Source organism: Tenrec ecaudatus, chromosome 8 (assembly GCF_050624435.1).
Source record: "Tenrec ecaudatus isolate mTenEca1 chromosome 8, mTenEca1.hap1, whole genome shotgun sequence".
Classification (NCBI taxonomy): Eukaryota; Metazoa; Chordata; class Mammalia; order Afrosoricida; family Tenrecidae; genus Tenrec; species Tenrec ecaudatus.
This window is the reverse complement of record NC_134537.1, coordinates 25,530,608-25,555,197: the sequence shown is the minus strand read 5'-3', so window position 1 is coordinate 25,555,197 and position 24,590 is coordinate 25,530,608. Positions and strand designations below refer to the sequence as shown.

The following is a 24,590-nucleotide window of genomic DNA, read 5'->3' as shown; positions in this document are numbered from 1 at the left end:
AGGCCTGGGTTCTAAAGTGATCAGAATTCAGGTGGAATCTCAGTGCTGGTAACTGTTGGACAAATGCACCTCTAACCTCATCTCCAAGAGGGAAATAATTGACTCATTAACCAGCGCGCCAGTGAAGGCTAAATGACATAGCATGTGCACATTTAGTAAGCATAGGTTCCCTTCTCCTTTAGCCCCCTCCCCTCCATCAACTATACCCTGCCAGGGTTTCGGCTTTGTCTCTGCTCCGTGCTGTTTGACACCCTTTCCTCGAGATCCATATTGCTACTGTTGTCTTTGTCAGACAAGAAGTCATTGTGCTGAGATAAAGAATCACTCTCCGAGTGATTGGCAGATGGTGTTTCTGATCTCTGGTTGGCAGGAGATGACGATCTAGATGGTGACTCAAAAAATTTCTTGATAGCAGGATGATTAAAAACCATGGTGTCGCACGTCTTTGATCCCTGCAGAAATAAAAGCAAACAAATTTTAAATCAAATTCACCAAATGGGTGAAGTTACTATCTCTCCAAAACTTTTATTTTATTACTAGGTTTAAAGATCTGCAAAATCTCTTCATAGCTATAAAACAAAGTTCAAATTCAACATGGTCTGATCTAACAAAATAAAAACTAGAGTGATACATAACTGCATAAAGGTTCTAACACTTAAAAATTAGAGATGCAGGGCCTTATAATAAATAAAAGTAAATATGACATGAAAAAGAAAATTTGAATTTTGAAAGATAAGCCTCTTTATTACAGCACACACACACGCAAAATACAGCCATACCTTGGAGCAAAATATAATACAGCATATTTTAAAATGATCAATACTGTTAGGTCTTATGACTTGGATACAAGACACAGTTGCTGTCAGCTGCTGTGGAGTCTGCTCTGAATCAGTGTGACCCTACCTTCTACTACAGGTGTAGCTATGCTCCTAGGATGCCTACCTTCGAAAAAGCAAGACATACATGTTTTAGTGGGACGGAAAAGAGCAAAAGACTAGCAATTCAGAATCCAGCCAACAAAGCTTTTGCATTTCAATGACAACAGTTTTTCAGAGCTATGAATACAGGGTTACTGCAAACTAAAAATAATCAAATGGCTGTTCATAGCATACAAAAAAGGAACCAAAGAATCCACTGACAGAAAGTTGCTTCTGACTCAAAGGAAGCCTGTAGGTCACAGTGCCAGTGCTCTGTGGGTTTCTGAGGCTATCCATCTGGAAAGCCCCATTTTCCTGCAGAGGAGCTGGTCAATCTGAAGCCCTGACCTTGTAGTTGGCAGCCCACTATTTGGCCCACGACAACCCAGCAGACCTAAATGTCCCTGAATAAATCATATCAGAAGATAACACAGGATAAAAAGCAGTCTCTTTCCAGACTATCATACCGCCTAGATGAGAACAGCTAATAGTAAGCAAGCTTTTTAAATAATCAAGTGAGCAACCAGCTCTTCAAATAGATAGCTGCAGTCCACATGCTGAATCCAATTGCAAGTCAATTAACAGAGGAGATTAGAGTTATGAGAGCTGCTCCTGCAGAGACTGCCTGCCTGTCATCTCTGAGCTCAGACAATGCGCCACTTTCTCTACAATAGCATCTGGGGCAGCCGCCCATACCAAGAACACGCCACGAGCCGGCATGATGGCCTGCACACGAGCAATCCTCTTCCTCTGTAAACACCGCTGCAAATGATAGATCAGTACACCGGTGCACCTCCACTCTTCCGTCATTCCCACTGAGCAGGTATGGTGCAAGCGGACAATTATAAAAGACTACTTCAAAAAAAGAAAGCCAAACATTTTAACAGGAAAACAAAATCGCGCAAACTTTATTAACGTGTCAAACAAGAAAGGTAAATGTGTTTCGGTTGAATAGTACTCCCTATTCCTAAATAGCCACAGGTTACGAGGATAAGACCTCCCGCGCAGACGGCTCACTTCTACAGCTAGTGGAACTGCAGCTAGTAGACGAGCAAACCATGCAAACAGGGCGTGTGAAGCATTCGTTGGGGGAACTGGGACTGAGACAGAAGTCACCAGCGGGGCGCATGTGAGATCCCAGCTCAAGTGTGGAGGCAGTGCAGGCACCAGAGGCTGTAGCACTGAGACCAAGAGATAGAGCAGGGAAGCTGCAGCAAGCCCATGAATCCGCTCGGAAAAGCAACGCTGAGGCCACGAGGAAGAGCGGCAAGCTTTCCAGCTCGGTAAATGACTACAGCTGAGCACCTTTGGGCATTTATCACTGCAAATGGGGTCTTCTAACATTGGCCCAAGCAGAGGCCCCTGGATCACATGGCTGAGAGGCCAAGGGCTAGAGAGACTTGCTTGCCAGGAGGGCGGAGAGAAAACTACAGACAAAAGCACTACATCCTTAACATTTTGCAAGCTGTCAGTTTCCTTTACAGAGCTCACAATCGTGAGTGCTGTCTGTGAGTTCGGTGTGGCTATTGCAAGAGCTGACTGAGCCGGGAGTAGTCGGAACAGGAGAGAGGAGGGCAGAATCTTGTCGGACCTCTGCCTCACAGAGATCATCCTTGGCCAGATATGGAGTTGGATGCTCCTTCCTCCCAGTTAAGCCAGAGGTCAGATGTGGCTCCCTCCCTATTTCCTCACAGTATTGCCAATGAAGAATTCTAGCCAAATATATCATGGGGGGAAATGATAAGAGGGCTGTTTTTTATTAAATGGACTGAAAAAAAAAACACAAAAACTCAAGGCCATGAAGTGAGAGACTAGAGACAGAAAAACAAATGCAATTCGCAAACCTCAATTGGCCTTTGATTCAAAAGCATGAGCTTAAACAGATATGCTGAGGATAATAACCAGGAGGATTTTAAGAAAGGCCGATTTATCAGGTAATATTAGGAGGCCACATTTTTCTGGGACTATGATTTGTTGTGGGCTTGTTATGTCAGAAGTGACCTGAAGAGAATGTTTTTTAAATTCACCACTTGTTGTGTGTTACGTGCCACCACGTCGGTTCCGACCGAGAGCCTGTGCACAACAGAGGGAAACCCTGCAATGGTCCTGTGCCACCTTTGCAACTGTTCCTACGTCTGAGCTCATGGATGCAGCCACTGCGTCAATCTATCTCACCTGAAGCCTTCCTCTTTCACCGCCTTTCCACTTCACCAAACATGACTGGTCTCTGCCTGACAACATATCCAAAGTAGGTACGAGGAAGTCTTGCCATCCTTGCCTCTAAAGAGCACTCTGGCTTTACGGATAGGTTTGTCCTTTTAGCAGTCCATGGTACTTTCAACATTCCCCAGCACCACAATTCTAAGGCATGTATTCCTCTTCCTATTCTTCTTCGTCTTCCCCATTCAACACCCGACTTTCACATGCTCATGACGCACTAGATAACACCCTGGCTTGGGACAAGTTCATCTTAGTCCTCAAAGCAACATCTTTTCTCTTGAAGATTCTAAAGAGGTCTTGGGCAGCAGATTTGGGTAATGCAGTACGACCTTTGATCTCCTGAATGCTGTTTCCATGAGTACTGATTGTAGGTGAACAATGTAGGTAAACAACTAAAACAAAAATCCCTGGCATCTTCCACCTTTTCTCCATTTGCCCTGTTGTCACCTATGGGTCATTGTGAGGATTTTGGTCTTCTTTACATTGAGGTGTAATCCAGACTGAAGGCTACAGTCTTTGGTTTTCATCAGGTGCTTCAAAGGCCTTACTTTCAGCAAGCAATTTTGTCATGCCACACTGCAAATTGTGAACGAGGCTTCCTCCAACCCTGGTGCCGCAGTCTTTTTCAGAGGGGCCAGCTTCTGATGATTTGGTCAGCATGAAGACTGAACAAGTATGATAAGAAGATGCAACCCTGACGCACACCTTTCCTGATTTTTAAAGCCTGCAGTATTCCCTCGTTCTCTTCACATGACTGTCTCGTGACCACGTGCCAGTTCCGAAAAAGCACAAGGAAGTATTGCAGAATTCCCTCTCTTCTCCAGGTGATCTGCTTCATTACAGCCCACACAGTCAACAGGCACAGTCAATGAAACACAAGGAAACATCTTTCTGGTATCCCCTGCTTTCAGCCAAGATCCATGTGACATGAAAAATGATATCCCTTGTTTCAAGTCCTCTTCTAAATCCAGCCTGAACCTCTGGCAGGTCCCTGACCATGTGTTGCTGCAACCATTGTTGGATGATCTTAAGCAAAATTTCACTTGTGCGAATGCACCACATAGTCTCGATTTTTTTAACAGTCATCATTTTTGCTTTATCTTGTTTTTTTCTAAACCAACTGAAAGCAAATTTAAGTCAATATGAGACATATGTGTTGCCTAGAAGCTGGCTCAAGGCAATCCCGTGTGTATGCAGCAGAACCGAACCAGGGTAGGATCAAACCAACAGTCTTTTGTTTAGAGCCAAGTCCTTAATGCCTGTGCCGCCAAGGAACTCCAAGTGATGCATCTACAGGTGTTTATTTCAACTCTGCTGTCAGTCGGGGGAAACTGGGACTTAATGCAGAGAGTGATTCTATTGAAACCAGAAATGGTCACTCAACAGCAGTAAAAGCCAGAGGAAGATCCGCGAAAAGGCAACCATCGTCAAATGAACAGGAACTAGGGCAAGTTACAACAGGGTCTCACTCATCGTAGTATATGCAAGCTTAGCACAATGCTTAAAAATTACTACAGGAAGCAAGCAAAAAGAAAACTGCTACTGAAGATCACTGCCAACATAGAGGGGGGCAATAAAAGGACTGTGGGTGAACACAGAGGTGGCTATGCAGACTGCCAAGAAGGCAGGCTGGGTCAGTGCAAGAGCAGTTTCAAAGGCAAGGGTTCCATACTGACACCAAGTTCTCCTTCAGAAGACAAACACGGGTGACTGGAAAATGACCAAGGAACAGAAATACTTACTTCAGAAACTTTTAGAAGGCCTGCGGAAGCATAGTAGTTTGCCACAATGCAAGCACGAAGCTTATCCATCATTCTTCGTGCCTCAATCAGTCGCTAAGAGAAAACGGAAACTGTTAATTTAAAACTGGCAATGACAAGAGATGTATGAACAATTCTCAAAAAAAATGCATATGAACACACACACACACACAGAAGTTCAATTCCTCTAATAACCACGGACAAATAAAAACTGGTATTTTCCAATTAACAAAGAGGGCTATTTTTAAAAGAACGGCAGCAGAGACCTCCAACTCTATCTCAATAGATTTTTTTCCTATTTTCAACACCCACACACACACATATTTATCATCCTCATACCTGGTCTATGACTTCAATTTCATGTTCCTTATTCTTCATTTCAAGGGCAAATTGTTCCTTGATAATAGTCTCAATCTTTAGGACAGCAGCATCTCGAGCTGCATAAAAATGTAACAATCCCTTTACTTACAGAAATATAAATTATGAATTTCAGAAACAGTTTTTAAAAGGGGGGCAAATTTGGCAATTTTCTAGGTGAACTGGAAAACCATAGTTGATAATTTGTTCAGCTAGTTATATAACCTTGGGAAAGTAATTAGATACTGCTTAGTCTTAATTTATCCATTGGCAGTTAAGTGCAGAAACCAAACTATATCAGTGCTTCCCAAGGTGGGTGATTTTGCCTGGGGGCCGGGGTGGGGTAAGTGGCTGGTACTGACTGATCCAGGGGCTGCAAAGCAGACCCCTGCACTTTACCCTGAGGTGTGGCCACAGTGCAAGAGTATCTAATTGCCAGGGGCCATGGAGGCATGTTTTCGGCGTGTGTGAAAAGAAGGCAATAGGCCAGGTAAGCTTAGGAACTTAGGAACCAGAAGTAGATCAATGTTTTTCAAATTTCCATCATTTCACTTACTACCTTCAAGATAACAAGCGCATCTGAGAACCATGTGAAACATCTAATTCACACAAATAATATTTTAAAATAATCTTAGCCATATCCTGAGCAATGATAGTCACAAATACTTGCACTTGGTGAGATTATGAATTTGTCTATACACATTCAAGTAATATATAACTATTTAAGCAAAAATAACTATAATCATCTCATTTAATTGTATCACACTCTAGAATATATATCATTCTTGGAAACTACAAGGGGGCTCCAAAGAGCCTGTGGAAAAGTGGAGTTGAAAGATAATGGAATTGGCCCACAAAGTTTTTGAAGCCCCTTTACACTGACAAACCTTACAGACCCTTACTTCTATTCTAAGACTTCCTGATTATACCAGACACCCAAGGAGAGTTCACTGTACCGCCTATCTCATCATTGACATTTTCACTGGCTACCTCGACTGTGTTCCTGCCAGATCACCTGTCTTTATCTTATGCCACAGGGTGCACTGTTATTAAACAAAACACTTCGCTAACTCCTCCCCCAAAGCTGTCCGAATTATATACAGATTGGCAATACATTTCTGTCAACAAAAAAATAATTCCCCCAGTCAGTCAGTTTCTACCTGAACTCTCCACTGCTTTATGCCGCTTGTTTGGAAGGGCCACAGATATGTCCTCGTAATCGGGGTCCGTTTCCTTGATTGTTCGCTTGATCCCAGACATGACGACAAATTCAGTTCCTCACTGTGAAGCAATAATACATAGAACTGAGTGATACGGTACTTATAGGAAGTTACCTTAGAAGACAACAGGTGCTCACTGCTAACCTAAAGGTTAAGTGACTCAAACCCATCAGTTCTGCAGGAGAAGAAGCCTGGCATTCCTGAAGATTCCCGCCTAGGAGCCCCAACCCCACTGGGACATGCCTCCGGGTCACTACAGAGTTGGAAGTGATTAACACCTAACACCAACAAGAGTACTTACAGAAGGGTATGTACATGCATGCAAAGAACGCTATACTAATATTTAGTCTGTGTTACATAAGTACAATAAAGATCTTTTACATCCCTTTAAAGTAAAAAATATAAATAGTAAGCACAAGACTTAAAGCTTACACCCAGATGTCTAAGAGTCTTATAATCAGGTTGAAAAGCATGCATCCCCTTTCCAGAGGAACATCCTTTTAACATGGCAACTGTACAACTAGGGCAATGGCACTGGCCCTCTTACCTTCGTGAGGGGGAGAGGGGCTCACCAGCCTAAAGCTGCGGCAAGCCTTACTTGGTGACTTACTTGGTGACGATAAGGCATGCTGCTTCCCCTCCCCAACCTGTTAACCAATCCTGACAGGAGTCATTCCTCCCACAGCACTCTCTCCTTCTCTGCTGGACTTGCTAATTTGTTTGTGGCCATGGCCCCCTGGAACGCACTAAAATATTTAGAGGTGGGCTTTATTAGGGTAGTATCAAGTATTCAGAAACAGGGTCTTGAATCAGGGCAGCCTCTTCTCAGTTTTGCCTCTAAACAGGTCTCTCTCTCTGGCCTTTGGCCCTTTAGCAGGGACTCTGCCCTATTCTGGCAAGTGTTACAAAGCACTTTCGCTCTGTCAATAAGTGCGGGGAGGCACACCACTCTCCCAGTCAGTCTAGGTCCAAAGGTGCTCAGCTCAGCCCAGCATTTTACACTGTCTTGTTTGTGCCACCCCCCTGGCTCTGCGGCCACAGCTTTGTAACTCTCTCCCCAGCTCCTGGGTCTATCAAGTTTTCAACCGGGGGAACCAGTGCCAAAGGATACGCCCTACTCCTGGCTCATCTCCTTGGTGGTAGTGATGTTCCCCTCTTTCTGCCACTGGGAGTGGGATGACAAAACTGACCAAGCTGCTCATTAGAGTTTCATATATGTTATTTGCATGGCTCCACCTCTACAAGAGTCCCAAGAACAGCCAGCAGTCCAATCCTGCTGGTAGGCGACAAGTACCTTGTTTACATAATCCCACCCAGTCATTTGGAGGGCTTTACACACCATGGCTGGAAAGACCAGATAAAAGTGATCCACTACACTGCAGGCTTTTTCTAACCATGACTTTTTCATCCTTGGATAACTTCCCTCTCAAAACAGACATTAACAACTGAGTGTTAATTCACTAGGATGAATGTGGGAAACAGAATTGGGAAGAGCGAATGCGGACTGATTCTCTATGCTCATATTTAAGAAGCGTGGAGGCCAGGATGCTGGCGGAGGGAGGTCTTCATGCTCCTGAGCTGAGCTGGAGAGCACATGGTTGCTACTATATACACTTGAAGGTGACCTGCCTGAAGGTTGTCTGCCCCACCTTAAGTAGGGCCCACTCCCCTCTGATAAAGATCATAGATTGTCCCCCTGGAGAAAAACTCAGGGACACCAATGGTCAAGCCGGCTCAGCCAGGACCAAAGCTGGTCCGCCATCTTAACTCTAGAACCCACCCATCTTGTTCCCTATGTGCCTTCCTGGGTGCCACAGGTGTGCCCCTGGTGCCTCCTTTTCCTGTTACATTATGCCCTCAGTATGTCCCCTTCCTGTTACATGGATGTGTATGACGCAGCTCCATGCCCTAGATTATATAAGCTTGAGAGAATACACGTGCCCCAACTCTGGTTCTGACCATCATGGAAGAGGTGAGCCCTTGCATACCTCCTCTGATGTTCCTTTAACTTACCCTTCAGTTACACAACCTCCCCTAAGGCCCATTCGGGGTGGAAGTTGGCCCCCCACGGGCAGAGTCCTGGGGTGAGGATGCTCAGGGTGGGTCCTCCAAAAGTTGTCTTGGTGTCACCCTTCCTAGAGTCTGATAAAGAATTTAACTGAGAGACAATCTGCTCTCGGCGTCAGAGCAAAACCTTTAAGGGACTTAGGTTCAGCCACTCTACTCCAGTCTGGAGTACTGCCTCCCCCTTAGCTCACTCTCCACTTACAGTTTCTACAGTTATATACTTAACCCTGCAAACAATCAGCCCACCAAATCATATAATCCTACCAGCCTATTTCCATACCTGCTCTTCCATAAACCCATCAGGAAAAGAGCAATCTACCCAGTAGGGATTCTCCCTTTCCCACTCAATTGCTGTAAGCAAACACCTGAATTGTGTAAGCCAGTATTTCATGCCTTTATGTGCTCTCATTTTTCATAGCCGATTTCTAAACTGCCCAGCCCTGTCAAACTAGTAAGTAGTGTGGGTTGACAAGCATGCTTCGTGATCTGAACAATTTTTGTACTTGTTGAAGCAAGCGAAGTCCAGTCCGGAGAAAAGCCAGTAAATTACGGCAATTCACACCAGCACCCAGTGTCAAACATCCCTCTTCATTCCATCAGCTTCTTGTCGCTTCCTCTCTAGCCCGCTTAGGCTCCGTCAATGGGTACCACCTCTCATTCTGGAAGTCCACACACATCCCTGCACTTCAGCCAATCCCTTCTCTCTCTCCATCCTAGCCCCATGGGCTGGTGTGGTGTCAGTGGAACATGTCCAATCAAACCCAGTCTATTTCTTCATTGCTACATTTCCTCCTCTTCCATTCATTGAGAGGACCTGTGGCAACCATAGAGCTCCCTTTAACTTCCAGTTCTACACAGTGGTTCTTCTTAGAACTGGCCTTCCCTGCCTCACTGCAACCTAAGACAAACTGCTCAGCAGTTCAAAGCGCAAGTCCTCCCCCCTCCCGCCCCTTGCAGGCCTTTCTTTCAGAGGTAAATCTGTGCTCTCAGTAGTTCTGGTTGGGTCTGCACCAGAAAGAGATTTTGGGTGGGGCACAAATTTTAGGCCTAAACCCAAGGCAATAAAGAACTTTAAAATGAAACTAACTCCAGAGCATTTCTTTGTTTTTCACTTGTGGGAGGTTATATGAGAAATAACCATGTAAAAGTCCCTCACCATCTCAGAGCCTCACTTGATTCTGCAAGAGTGCCTGATACATATAATTGTTATCTTACCAAATAAATCCTCAGCTTAAAAACGTTCTAAAACCCTCTCGGGAGCTACAGACTTTCTAAGTCAAGCCTGAGCAAATGATGGAGGGGCCGTGTGTGACCTTCTTTATGGGGAGGAGTCGCCAATTCCACACCAGCCTAAGACCAATCGCCATAAGGCAGAGGTGAGCCACGCCTCCGCCCTCCATCCTTCTTTACCCTGACACAAACCATTCCTTCCGAGTACTTTACTTTGCTGCTCCGCTCAACAATCCTTTGCAATGGCCAGAGAACTCACATGCGATACCTATGACTATAAAATGTTCAGGAGTCAGTTGTCTGCAGCATCTCTTTGCAGCCATGATAGTAGGAATGTCTTTCTGGTCTTCAGCTTCTCAGCCACATGGTCCCTTGAATCCTGCCTTGTTCTGTGGGCCAGGAAGCTTGTCATTCTGCCTCACTGTCTTGGAGCTGCAGCCTCTGGTACCTCTGCTGTCTCCATCACTCCATACAGGAATCTTGCACAAGTTCTGCTGGTGGCTCTACTTTCTTGATAGTCTTAGGAATTCCTGTTCCTGCTTTTAGATGGTGCTCACCCTTTAATACCTAGCAGAAGGCCAAAACTGACCAATCCTTAAGTTACAGATTCTATGCTTTATTTGCATAGTCCCACCAAGTCATTTGGTGGCAGTTACAAAGACATAGCTAGAAGAGCCATGTTAAGCAATTTCACTTGACTACAGAGCCATTTTAAGTTCTCTGTGTGTTTACAATCATAAATTAACTGCCAGCACAGTTCTACTCTGACACACACAGGGGTCACCACGAATCAGAATCAACTCCATGGCAACTGGTGCATACATCCTATCAAATTCTCCCTACTTTAAAGATGAAAGACGCTTTAGAAGACTACCCAAGTGGCTATCTTACTCTGCATGAACAGTCCAGTGGAGGTGGTGGTGGTGGTGATCTTTGCCTAAGGAGCACTCTGGCTGAAATTCTCCGAAGACCGGTCAGTGTGTCCTTTTGTTTGTCCACGTGTTTTCAGTATTCTTCTCCAGCACCACATTCAAATACATCTATTTCCCTCTGGTCTTCCCTATTCAATGTTCTACTGTCACATGGACATGAGGCAAATGAAAATAATATGGCTTGGGTCGGGTGCACTTTAGTCCTCAAAGTTACACCCTTGCTTTTCAATACTCTAAAGAGGTCTTATGCGGCAGATTATTATATTACTTAATGCAACTCATGTTTTGATCTCTTGACTGCTGCTTCCATGAGCACTGACTGTTGACCCACGCAAGACAAAATTTTTTGACAACTTCAATCCTTCCTCCTGATGTTATCTATTGGTCTGGTTGTTGCTTGTGGCCTCCCTTGCAATGAGTCATATTCAATATTCAAAACTATAATAATCCTTGATCTTCATCAGCAAATACTTCAATTCCCCCTCACTTTTAGCAAGCAAAAACGTGTCATCTGCGTACTGCAGGTTGTTAATAAGCTTTCCTCCAATTCTGGTGCCATATTCTTTATTTAAGCCAGATTCTCTGATGATTTGCTCAGCATAAGTTTTGAACCAGTATGGTGAGAGGACACAACCCTGACACACACCTTTCCAGATTTAAAAACATTCAGCATTCCCTCATTCGGTTGGTACAACTGCCTCTTGATTCATGTACTTATTCCGAATGAGCACAATGAAGTGTCCTGGAATTTCTATTCTTTTCAAGGTTACCCACAGTTTATTATGGTCCACAGTCAGACGCCTTGGCATAGCTAGTGAGGTACAAGTAAGCATCTTTCTGGTATTCTCTGCTTTCAGCCAAGATCCATCTGACATCAGCAATGATATTCCTTGTTCCATGTTCTCTTCATGGCCGGAACTTCTGGCAGTTTCTTGTAAATGTACTACTGCAAGCATTGATGACCTTCAGCAAAACTGTGCTTTCCTGTCTCCAATAGCAATGACATTTTCTATAATGTGAACATTCTGTTGAGTCACCATTCTTTGGAATAAGCAAAAATATGGATCACTTCCACTAAATTGGTGTTAGTCCAGGTTGACTAGAGAAACAAGTCTATAGAGACTCATATGTGTATGAGAGCTTTACATAAAAGAATTGGATATTAAGACATCCCAGCCCAGTTCAGATCAAGCCCATAAGTCCGAAATTAGCCCACATGGCCAATACCAGTCTATAAATTCCTTTCAGACTCACACAACACATACTATGACACAGGGTGCAGGAAGATCACAGGCCAGTAGTAGAGGAAGCACCTTAGCGCTGGCATGAGCCTTTATGTGGCTCCTCTAGCTCCAAGGCTCTGGCTGCCATCAGCATAGCTCCATGGAGCTTATCAACAGGAAAGTCTCACAAGGAGGGAGTGTATCTGGCCTCCAGTGAGCTATCTATCTCCGTAGTGCCTCCAAATGAGGTCATCAAGCTGCGACCTGATTGACAGGATAAACTCCACCCCTTCACTCTTAATACTCTCAAGTTGACACCAGATTATGTAACTATCCCAGTTGGTCAGGTGGCTATCTTTCAATTTCTTGGCATAGACAAGTGAGTGCTTCCAGTGCTTCATCAGCTTGCTAAAATATTTCGATTAGTATCCCATCAGTTCCCAGAGCCTTGTCTTTGGCTAATGCATTCAGTGCCACTTGAACTTCTTCCTTCAGCACCACTGGATCTTGCTCATATGCCACCTCCTAAAATGGAGGGCTGTGGACTAGTTCTTTTTGGTACATGTACTCTGTATTCTTTCCATCTTCTCTTGATACTTCCAGCATCACTCAATATTCTGCCCATAGGATCTTGAAAGATTACGACTTGAGGCTTTGAATTTTTCTTGAGTTCAGTTTCAGACATACTGAGTGTGTTCTTCCCTTTTGGTTTTCTAATTCTAGGTCTTTGCACATTCATTACAGTATTTGGCTGTCTTCTGGAGCTGCCCTTTGAAATCCTCTACTCAACTCTGACTCTACTCTTCCATTTGCTTTAGCTACTCTAAGATTAAGAGTGAGTTTCAAAGTCTCTTCTGACAGTCACTTGGGAGGGGGAATGGAGAGAACAGGGGAACCCATCACCAGGTTAGATATCTAGCAGCCCCAACCTCCAAGGGAATGAGTAACAGAAATGTAGGTGAAAGGAGACAACGGACAGTGTAAGATATGAAAGAATAATAATATATAATTGATCAAGGATTCACAAGGGTGGAAAGGTGGTGGAGGGAGGAGAATAAAGAGGAGCTTTTACCAAGGGCTCAAGCAGAAAGTGTTTTGGAAATGATGATGGCAACAAATGTACAAATATGCTTGAAATAACTGATGTATGGAATGTTATAAGAGCTGTAAGAGCCCCCAATAAAATGATTAAAAAACAAAACAAAATCGTTCAATGCTGCTTTTTTGAACCTAAACCGAAGAGAAAATAATTTGAAAAAGAAATATTGTACAATTAAAATTTTCACATAGCACATGATCACTGGAAATCGTCTTTCAAAAGTCTTACTTTTCAAGTTTGAGAAGACCTAAACAAGACATAGCACCCAAATCTTTCTATCCAGTCGATTCTGGCTTCCCAGGGACCCGAGTGACAGTGGCAACACCCCAGAGGTTTCCTTGGCTGTAATCTTTGTAGAAGCTGAAGGGCAGGGCTTTCTTCCATGGCGCTGCAAGGCAGGGTCCAACCACCAAGTTCCAGGTTGCAGTTGGAACACACACCGTTGCACCACCAAGAACAAGGCCTAAACCCAGAACTGCAGGGCAGGACAGAACTGCCCCTGTGGGTTTCCAAGATTGTAACTCCACAGAATCCCCATCTTTCTCCCGTAGAGGGGCCATTGTTTCAAACTGCTGGCTTTACGGTCGGCAGCCCAATGTGTGACGACGACGACACCACCAGGGCTCCTTGGAACAAGGCCTAGAACTCCTTAAACCCAGTCCTAGAATTCTGAGTCCTGCAAATAACATCTTCATTTTTGAGACGGGGAGAGAAAAAGTCTGAAATCAGGGACTCAAAAATGACAGATTCTTACGAGGGGAGGTCAGACACACCTCTGCTCTCCAGCCTACTTTTCAACAGTCCCAGAGGCTCCATGGGTTAGCAAACCTATTTCCACCACAAGTACCCAGAGGGGCCCATTCCACCAGCAAGCCTTCTGCCTGAAGACACTCAGCTTCCCAGCTATGGGCCAGGAAGGCCAGCATGCCCTTGTCTCCTGGTTCTGCTGCCGCCGCTCTCCCCTACATCACTTCCTGCCATCACTTTGGGGACACAACGCCGTTTCTTGGGGAGACAAGGCTTCATGTAAAGGGACCAAAGGATGTGTGCTCCACTCACAGCTCTCCTCTCCTGATTGCTCCCTTCCTGCTTCTGGGAAGGTTCACTTTAAGCCTCACAGGAAAACTGAGCAACCCCTTACTGGGGTCCTACCCACCACCACCACGAGTTCCAATACTACACTCTTAACAAGCTATCGAAGCCTATAAGCCACTAGCACCTCATCTGGTCTTTCGGGGAAACTTAATAAGCTAGACTACAATTAGGAGAGCCATGCTAGGTAAATTCACAGCACCACAAAGCAACGACAGGCGTGTGCTTCAAAATCATTGGGTGTGATAAGCAAAAGTACACGCGGCAAGATTCTATATACATGAACTTCCCCAACCATCAAATTCATCTATGGTGAAAAAGACGAGAAAGTTCTAGGGAGTTGGGAGAATGAGGTGAAGACTGGGAAAAGACCTCGTCCCGAGATGTTAGATTTTGTTTTCGACATAAAGTGGTTGTTTTGAGTCTATTAGATCAGCGGTTCTCAATCTTCCTAAGGCCGCAGCCCTTTCATACAGTTCATGTTGTGGTGATCCCCAAACGTAAAATTATTTTCGTTGCTACTTCATAACTGTAATTTTCCTACTGTTATGAATCGTCATGTAAATATCTGATACCCAGGATGCATTTTCATTGTTACAAATTGAACATAATTAAAGCATAGTGATTAATCACAAAACAGTATGTAATTATATATGTGAAATATTTATTCCTAATTACAAATAAATGAAATTCTGTCTTGAAGCATGGTGCAGCATGGGTAACGGTCTTAATATAACAGTAAACTACATTACTACATTTTGCAGCAGTATGCGTAAAAAGCCAACAGTCAGTGAGAAGGTTAAGATAGCTTCTTTCTCACCAGATCAGCCAATCTGCATGTGTGCAGACCCCCCACCTGGACACGATAGAGTAGCAGTGTCTCGGTTCCTAAGACCATGGGAAATATATGTTTTCTGATGGTCTTAGGTGACTCTTGTGAAAGGGTCATTCCACCCATAAAGGAGATGCAACCCACAGGTTGAGAACCGTTATATTAGCTGATGAAATTATGAGAAGGTTGGCTTATTCCCAAGTGTATGAAATACGACCGATAAAGTTCAACTATCACTATGGTATTGGCTTCCCCATGAAACATGACTGTCACTTGATAATTTTGTTGTTGGTGTTAAACCATCCACACATCATGCCATTCGACAGTTCAGTGTGGTATAATCACTCCCACAATCATTTACGAGGGGAGGTCAAGCAGTGTGGTATAATCACTCCCACAATCATTTTTTTTCCTTCTTGTGCTCCTTGTATTAACTCCCCAACACCACCACCACCACGACCCTCCCTGCTGTACCAACCAAGAACCCTCATTCTAATGATCTCTTTTGTTATACCCAGTCTGGGTTTCAAATACCAAAAAACACAGAAAAATACTTAACACAGAGTTAAGAACACTACCAACAATAACAAAAATACATCAGAGATAAACCCCGATTTGGAAAAAACAAAATCCCAGAAAATATTACAAACCAGGTCATGCTCAAAGTGTATCAAAAGGGAGATCAAATGTTCAAGGTTTTAACCACTCAAGTCAGATTTATCATTTTGGCATGGGCTGCATGGATGCATGTGATCTTCAAAACCCATCCAAGTGTACACTTATAATCTGTGTATATTTATCAGATCATATCCTCTGCCCCAAACCTTCCAATGGCTTCCCATAACACAATCAACGCACCCCTCTTCCCATGGCCTACTTTAGACTTCACGGGCACTGTCCTTGATCACTAAGATCCAGACACGCTGATGTTCATACTCTTTCCCTAGGGCTGTTGGATTTATAACCCCTTCCTCAGGCTAGCTTAACCAATCTCAGCTTCACTGTCTACCTTACCACAGAACATCTCTGATCACCCTAGTCATAATACCCCTTCCTACCTTCCCTCTCTTCTAAAGTGGCTGGAAGTGCTCAATAGGTAATTACCTGAGTAAACAAAGGGATAATTAAAATACATGCTAAAATATAAATACCCACAGGTCATATAACTTACTAGCTGACACAGTTTTCATCAGCCTTTGCACAATGCTTACAAATCTATATGCTAATACTGCTGTGTCTTGAGAGCCACTAGAGTTAAAACACTTAAAGAGAGATATATGCTAATATACACATGCAAACAAAAAGATATTAGGCATGGTACATTGGGCAGATAATCAAGGAAAAAAACACTGGTATGATAAAGAACATTTTACTACTAAAAGGTACAACCTCAAAGATAAGTCATAAACTCAACAACAGAAAACCAAAAGCAAACTCACTGCTGTCAAGTCAATTCCAACTCAGAGACCTTACAGGACAGCAGAGAACTGCTCCAGAGAGTATCTGAGGCTGCAAATCTTATAGAAGCCCACCACCTCGTTGTTCTCCTGTGGAGCGGCTAGTAGGTTCAAACTGCCAACCTTTTGGTTAGAAATTATCTACCAGGATTACACACACACACATAGACACACACACACACATACACACACACACCTGCTACCTGGAATACAAGGAGAATTTAAGAAAATCACAATTACAGTAGAATCTCAATATTCCTCTGCCCAAAATTTAAAATATCAAGATACAAATAACATATATACAATAAATGCTGAAATTAACATGTCGATTTAAGACACAACTCTGAACCCAACAGAGAATAATCCACCTGAAATAGCTATAAAAGAATTAAAATCAGAACAAGAAGAAAGTCGGAATTACAAAGTATGTAACTATTAGAGGCCATCGTCTTTTAGCCCAATAAAATTAACTTAAAATTAGCAAGAAACGCTAAACAATGAGATGAAAATAAAAGTCTTTTAAAGAACTCATGGCTCAAAGAGAAAATTAAAACAAAAATAACATTAGAAATTAGCAACAGTGAAAATACAATTTACAGTGGTGTCCAAAAAGTTCGTAGAACAATAGAACTAAGAGATAATTGTGGTAATTACATAATCTGTTGTCAATTTGAGACTTAAGAGTGAAGGGATGTAGTTTAGCCAGTCAATCAGGTCACAGCTTGAATACCTCATTTGGAGGCACTAAGGAGATAAAATAGCTGGGATGCAGGCACATTCCCAGTGAGACATTCCTGTTGAGACGACACATGGAGCTACGCTAGAACCCTTGCGCCGAAGGAGCCATGTGACCAGCACTGAGATGCTTCCACTGCCACTGGATACACAAGACTTCCCACCCACTTGCCTGTTATCTTCCTGCATTCAGCATCATTGCATGTGTTGCATGAATCTGAAGAGGAATTTATAGATTGGTATCTGACCAAGACTTCCCACCCATTTGCCTGTTATCTTCCTGCATTCAGCATCACTGAATGTGTTGCATGAATCTGAAGAGGAATTTATAGATTGGTATCTGACATAGGACAAATATCAAACTTATGGACTTGATCTGGATTAGGTTGGGATGTTTGCTCAATATTCGATTGCACTTGATAGCTCTAGTATATAAAACAACAAAAAATCTTTCTTATAAACAAACAAAAATTTTTGTGTATCGATATTTGTCAATATTAGTATGCATCATAAAAACAGCATGCCTCTCTTGCCCCACTGACCTCACTCCATGAGACTTCATTTTTGTTTCCACAAATGCAGGGGGACATTGAAAGGACAGAGATTTGTCGATGCAGAGGAGGTGAAGAAAAAACAAGGGTGGTGCTGTCAGCCATCCCAACAGATAAATTTGAAAATATTTCCAAGAATGGAATCGCAGATTTGACATATGTATTGAGTGTAATGGAGAGTACTTTGAAGGTGATATAGTTGTTTTATAAAAGTATTTAAATATATAGCTTTAAAAATTCTGTTTTTGTGGGGGGTACCCCTCGTGGTGTCCAAACACATGAATACTAATGTTCCCCACACCGCTTTGAGTGTAATGGTGAAAATGGAAAACACCCTAATGTCCACTAATGGAATGAACAACTCAACTCAAATACTATTCACCAGGAAAAAGGAATAAACCACTGACACAGGAGCAACCCAGATGAATCTCAAAATAATGGTGTTCAGTGAAAGTCGACTACAAAACTATATACTGCTACATGATTCCATTTACAAAAAATGCAAATCAGTCTAGAGAGAGAGAGCTGATCAGTGGTTGCCCCGGTGATGGGGGAACAACGAGGAAGAGAAGGAATACAAAGGGGCACGCGAGAACTTTTAGGGATGATGGGTGTACTTACTCTGAAGGGTCACAGGCCATTCAAAGCTCACTACATATGTGCCACCACTCACCTGTCAGTCTGTCCTACTTGCATATTGCTATGATGCTGGAAGATATGCCACTGGTAATTCGAACACCAGCAGGATCCTAAATGGCGTACAGATTTCAGCAGAGCTTTCGGACTAAGACCAGGAAGAAAGGCCTGGCAATCTATTTCACCAAATTTGTCAATGAAAACCGTATGGCTAAAAAAAAGAAAAAAAAAAGAAAACCGTATGGCTGACAGCAGAATACTGTCTAATATGGTGCTGTGAGGTGAGCCCCTTCATTGGAAGACATTTTCAAAATGCACCCTGGTGCCAACATCGGACTCCTCCATGCCAACGGTTGTGATGTGGCACAGGGCCAGGCAACGTTTCACTCTGTGGTACTCAGGGTCACCAGTGAGTTGAAGCCAACTCAACATTGGCCAACTACAACAAGGTACGTGCAGTTTACTGTATGCCAAACTTCCGCAAGTTTTAAAAACTACAAATACACACACCTACTAAATATGGTCCATAAAAAATGTAGACAATACTTCACGGGAACCTTCATACCCTGCTGGTGAGACTATACGATGGTGCAGAATTGCAGGGAAAACAGGCTGGCCATTCCTTAAAAAGCCAACCAAGGGCTCAGGTTGAAAGCAAATGTTTTGAGAAGGATGAGGACAACGAATGTACAAATGTACTTGGCACCATGGATGCATGTATGGATTGTGATAAGAGTTGTACGAGCCCCCAATAAAATGATTTTAAAAAGAAAAATAAGCATCTACTACAACCAAAAAAAACCCCCCAAAAACTGAGGAATTACCATACAACCTCGGTATATTTCTCTATCAGGTATATATATGCAAGAAAATAGAATGAAAACATTCACATAAAAACATGCACACAAATGTTCATGGTAGCATTATTATTCATAATAGCAAAAGAAACCACCTAAATGTCCACCGGTGTTCAGTCATAAAAGGGGATGAAGTACTTATTCCTGCTACCACAGATGACGCTGAACACATCATGCCACAGGGAAAAAGCCAGACCCAAATAAATATCAAGCATCGTTTAACTTCATTTTTATTGAATGTCTCGATAAATCCAGAGAGACAAAGTATGTATGTAGTTGTGAGAAAATGGGGGGGGGGGGGGGAGACCTGAAACTGGTTGCTAATAGGATCACTCACTGCTCTCTATAGTCAATTCCCATGCATAGCAATCCCCTAGAGGGTGGAATGCCCTGTGGGTTCCCAAGGCTGTAGAGCAACTCTTTAAGGGAGCAGAGCACCTCCCCTTTCTCCCTTGGAGCAGCAGGTGGCTTCTAACTGCACACTGTGTGCTTAGCAGCCCGATACAGAATCTCATTTCTTTTGAAGGTGATGGAGATGTTCTGAAATTCAAGAGCATTAACAATGGCACAACACGGTGCATGTACTAAAACCCACTGAATTATACACTTTAAAATGGTGGGTCTTATGTGAGATGAATTATATCTTAATTTAGAAGCACACACATACACGGTACCCCCCCCAAAAAAAACACAGAATTTTAAAAAAATCTATGTATTTACAGTTTTTTACAAAACACCCTTATCAGCGTCAAAGTACTCTCCATTACACTTAATACATTTGTCAAGTCTGCCATTCCATTCTTGCTCACCTAGCAGGAAAAGTGCAAACTACAAAAGCTCTGCCCAGAGGAGTGTTTTGGGGCTTGGGGGAGTACCCCTTGTACTCTCCAATATATTAAAGTGATTTTAAAAACACATAATGGTGTATCCACAACTCTTTGTAAGAATATTATAAAGCTAGAACCTGGTTCCCTCATTTACGATCTCTCACTTTCAACCTTTGTTACCACCATCGACCCACCCACACACATCCTTGGCTCTCTTCAGAGAAGCAGAACAAATGATCCTTGGCTAGGGGAACTAGTTCTTCTACCTCTCTGTCTGTAGTCATGAAAGTTCACATGCCTGAACACTTCACAATTACCCCCCAATGGGTTCATATTTCACCTCTCTTTCTCTCTGCTTACTGAAATATATTTATCCTTCAAGAATCAAATTAAATTCCAACTCAACCAGCCTTTGGAAACATGTTTCTTGAACTTGCACAGAACAGATATTAGACAAGCAATCTGCTTTCTAAGCTTTGGTTTCTGAGAGAGAAAAATGCACTGACCCCCACCCACCATTCTGTGGCCATGTGGAAAACAGATGTAAAGGGGCCAGGATTTAAGGCAGGGAGATGGAATGGCTGAAGGAAGTGGCAATGAAGATGGGAATAGAAATCTATGTTGAAAGAGAAGAGAGCAAATATTACTAAGACCCTAGCCCAAGAGTGGGGACCACCTGCCTCCGAAATCCACACCAGCTAACATCACAAGAGAAGCAATCCAGCCCTCAGATCACTCACTGACATTCAGTGAAAGCACACTCATGGCACCATGGACTCAAGGGTAGAATCTCCCCTGAGGTTTCTGAGACTGTGACTCTTTACAGGAGAACAAAGCCTCATCTTTCTCCTGTGGAGTGACGGGTGGGTTCGAATGGATGATCTTGCAGTTGCAGCCCCACACCAGTGCTTCCAGGCATCACATCAGGGCTGACTTAAGTGTCTGACCAAATATGGCAGGCTAATTTTTTAATCTGGTAATTTTGTATGGCCCCTGAATGTGGTTATAAATATCTAAACTGCCCTTGGCAGAAAAGGCTGCCCCAATCTCATTCTAGATGAGAGAAACACTACTGCCAGGCAGGATGGTGCCATCATATGTGAACAGTAATCAAGATCTTCAAGGCAACCTCCATTCTCCTCTCCCTCTATGCTTCATCACGAACAAACCGAACACGGGCCATGTCACACTGCATGCACCCACTGCACTGGTACTGCCAGTGCTGAAGTAACATGCAGGAATTTTAAAAGGTATGGAAAACAAAACAAAACCAAACCCACTGCCATGGACTCAATGCTGATTCAGAGGCCCCTGTGGGTTTCCAAGACTGTTTACAGAAATAGAAAGCCCAATTTTTCTCCTTCAGAGCTGCTGGTGGTTTCGAACTCCTGACCATGAGGATCAGTGTGCCACTACACCACCAGGCCTCCTATGGAAAACAAAGGGGGTGGAGGTAAGGGAATCCTGCAAGCTTGATATCAAGCTATGTATGATACCTACAGTGCACCAACCATCAACGAGAGAATGACAAACACTCACCAAAAATTGGACAGGGGACAGGAAACACAAGTTTTAACTGGTCATAAATTAGAAACAAATCTTCCAGCATACCAACCAAACTGCTATTGAGTCGATGGTGACGCCTAGCACCCTATAGGGCAGGGTGGAACAGACCCTGTGAGGTTCTGAGACTCTAACCGTACACGCAAGCAGAAAGCCCCATCTTTCTCCCTTGGTTTCGAAAAGTAGACCATGCAGATCACAGCCCGTCTTGTAACCACTAGCCACCACAGTTCCTCTAGAATACTAGTGGGCAAGAAGTAAACCATTAAAACAAGAAACCATTTTATAATCTATCAAATTCCATTTGAGACAGATGGAAACCAAGTGTCTTGAAGAGCACATTTTCCCCCCCTAATTTTCACTGACTGTCTTTACTTACATCTATTTAGTTTATTCTAATCTGGCTCCCACCTTCCAGTTCTAGAACGCTGGTTAGTAATAACCTTCATGCTGCCAAATACAACTGACCATCTAACTACACGCCCTCACCAGCACCAGAAAGAGGACCAATTTTACCTTCCAGAACCTCATCTCTTGGCTTCAGTAACACTAGGGGGTTTCCAAAGAAGTTTGTAGAAAAATCCCATCATCTTTTAATTCTATTTTCCCACAAACTTCCTGAAGCCCTCTCATATGAGTCTATTCTTTTTTTTCCCCGCCTACTTGACTGGCTGGTCTCATCTTCTTCCTCTGTAGTTAGCTACCTTGCCAACAGAACTGAACCCTGGCTGGTCCCACACCCATCTCCATGACCAGCGTGGACAGGGCCACTGCGATCCAGTGGGTGTTCACTGGTCGATGTTCAGAAGTAGATCTCCAAGACTTTCTTCCCAGCCCACTTTGTCAGGAAGCACTACTGAAATATGCTTAACACCACGGAAGCATGCATGCATGCACTGACAGACAGGTGATGACTGTGCACGAGCCCTGCATCTCCTGCATGAAAGGCAACAAATCTACCACTGCCCCCAGACTCCCCTCCTCTACCAGATCTCTCAAAGATGGAGTATCTGATCACCTATATAATGATAACTCCCGAAGTTTAATTTTATTTCCAACCCTGTCTTCCTTAAGTGCCAGAGCCGGACATCCAAATGCCTCAACATAGAGACTTGATGACTATCGTGCACTTCAAATGTAACATGTCCGAAGTCGAGCTCTTTACTTTTCCCACTTCAAATGCCTTCCTCCTCACTCCTCTCCGTCTCCGTAAATGGAATCACCATCGATTTAGTTGCTCAAAACCAATTAAACGCAAAGGCATCCTTGATTCCTCCCTCCCTCATGTTCCACAGCAAACCATTACCAAGCCTAGCCTTGTTCATTCGACCTATGTGTCTCTTCAGCTCCACTGCCACCAACCTGATCAAAGCCCCGGCAAAGAACACCCCAATGGTCACCCTCTTCCTCCACATAGCAGTCAGATGACACGACTTTTATGGGAAAACAAACCTTCAGAGGTTTCCCACAAAAAAACAGCCTCATCAGGGCATCATCTGCCTCTATCTTTGAAGAAAGTATACACATCAAAGAAATACAGTACCTTTGGACCTTAATACTACAATTATTTTTTCTTGCCTTTTAAAAAACGTTTGTCTATGACTAAGACGTGATATTTGTTTACTAAAAAATCTATATTGCCAAAAACGGTCCCATGACAGTGCCTTCTTCCATGTTTATGAAAAGGGGAATAAAACTCTAACTGTAACACAAGAAATGTGTATAAATGAAGATCCCATCAGACACACATCAAAACTGTAAGAATGGAGGGGTCAGGGTCATGGGGGGTTTTGGTGATATTTCCACCTATTTTCTGATACTTACATTTAAAATAGAGATGAGAGAAGGGGAGGGGGGGGTGTTATAAACCTGTCTTCTGCAATTTAACCAAAAACCAGCCCAGGTTTTTTCCAAGGATTCGCTTTGCCAAGCTTTTTAACTCTACTGTCGCTCACGTCTCTGGCACTAGCCCTGGGACCTGCGCCCACCTTTCTAAATCCTGCATCGGGGGTGGGGACAGACGGGATGGCGACAGGTTGGAGGGAGATCCCAGGTCCAGGTAGGTAAACCTACAACTTGCCGGGGCCAGATCTTGCCTCCAATCCCATCAGCAGGCGGGCCAAGCCCAACATCCCGAACGCGGGATTCCTGAAGCTCGTTACCCGGGATCCCCTCGGAGAGCTCCGACCGCCCTAGCAAAGGATCCCTCCCTCCACACACCCCAGATTCCGGCTTCCCACGTCTAAGCCACCCCGACATCCACACTCACCCTGCACCCAGCCTCCCGCTCGGAACCCGCTCCCCGCCGCAGCCACCCGCTCCCCGCCCTCCTCAGGCTCCGGGGGGACCGCGGAGCGCGGCCTCCCGGCGTGGGGGAGGGGCGCACGTGCCCGCGCCGCCCCCGCCCAGACAAAGCCCCGGAGAGCGGGGCGCGCGCCCGGCCGGCCCCATCCCGCTCGCGCCAACACTCACCCTTCCTCAGGGTGTCCGGCTGAACCACACGCCGCCGGGCGCCGCGAGAGGGCACAAGGGGGCTGAGGGAAGGCGGCGGAGCCCAGCGGAGCGGCCGTGCCACGAGGCCCCAGCGACCCCGGAGCCCGCGGAAGCACACGGCTCGTCCGAGCCCGCCCGGGCCGCCCCGCCCCTCGCGTCAGCAGCAGGGGCGGAGCGAGGCGCGCGCGCGCAGGGATGGGGGCGGAGCGAGACGCGCGCGCGCGCAGGGATGGGGCGGCAGCGCGCGCGGCCCCGTGGGCGGAGCTCGCCGGGCAGTGGGCGGGGCCTGGGCCTGAGCCAATCCCGGAATGGAGTTGAGGCTGGGACCTCTATGCTAGCTGCTATGGGATGCAAATAACAATAACGAAACCTGTTGTCGTTGAGTCGGTTCCAGCTCATAGCGAGCGGCCTTGTAGAACTGAGTAGAACTGCCACACGGGGTTTCCAAGGCTCTCAAGTTCACGGGTGAAAGCTAGTTCATCTTTCTCCCGAAGAGCAACCTATGAATGAGAATCCACTAGG

General features: G+C 44.4%; 1 protein-coding gene across 5 annotated transcripts in view; it reads right to left on the bottom strand.

Moving 5' to 3' along the window:
* The window catches only part of YEATS2 (YEATS domain containing 2), a 92,066-nt gene extending 67,856 nt beyond the window's left edge, over window positions 1-24,210 (bottom strand). For 4 of the 5 annotated variants that reach the window (XM_075556111.1, XM_075556114.1, XM_075556113.1 and 1 more), the window contains exons 1-5: window positions 24,048-24,210; window positions 6,415-6,535; window positions 5,237-5,334; window positions 4,880-4,972; window positions 207-452 (exon numbers count right to left, since the gene is read on the bottom strand). In XM_075556111.1, the coding sequence (XP_075412226.1) occupies window positions 207-452; window positions 4,880-4,972; window positions 5,237-5,334; window positions 6,415-6,514 (537 nt within the window). In that variant the 5' untranslated portion in view covers window positions 6,515-6,535; window positions 24,048-24,210. Of the gene's footprint in view, window positions 1-206; window positions 453-4,879; window positions 4,973-5,236; window positions 5,335-6,414; window positions 6,536-21,292; window positions 21,442-24,047 lie in introns of all 5 variants that reach the window. The other variant, XM_075556112.1, reaches the window with a different exon arrangement.
* Window positions 24,211-24,590: the final 380 nt, after the last annotated feature.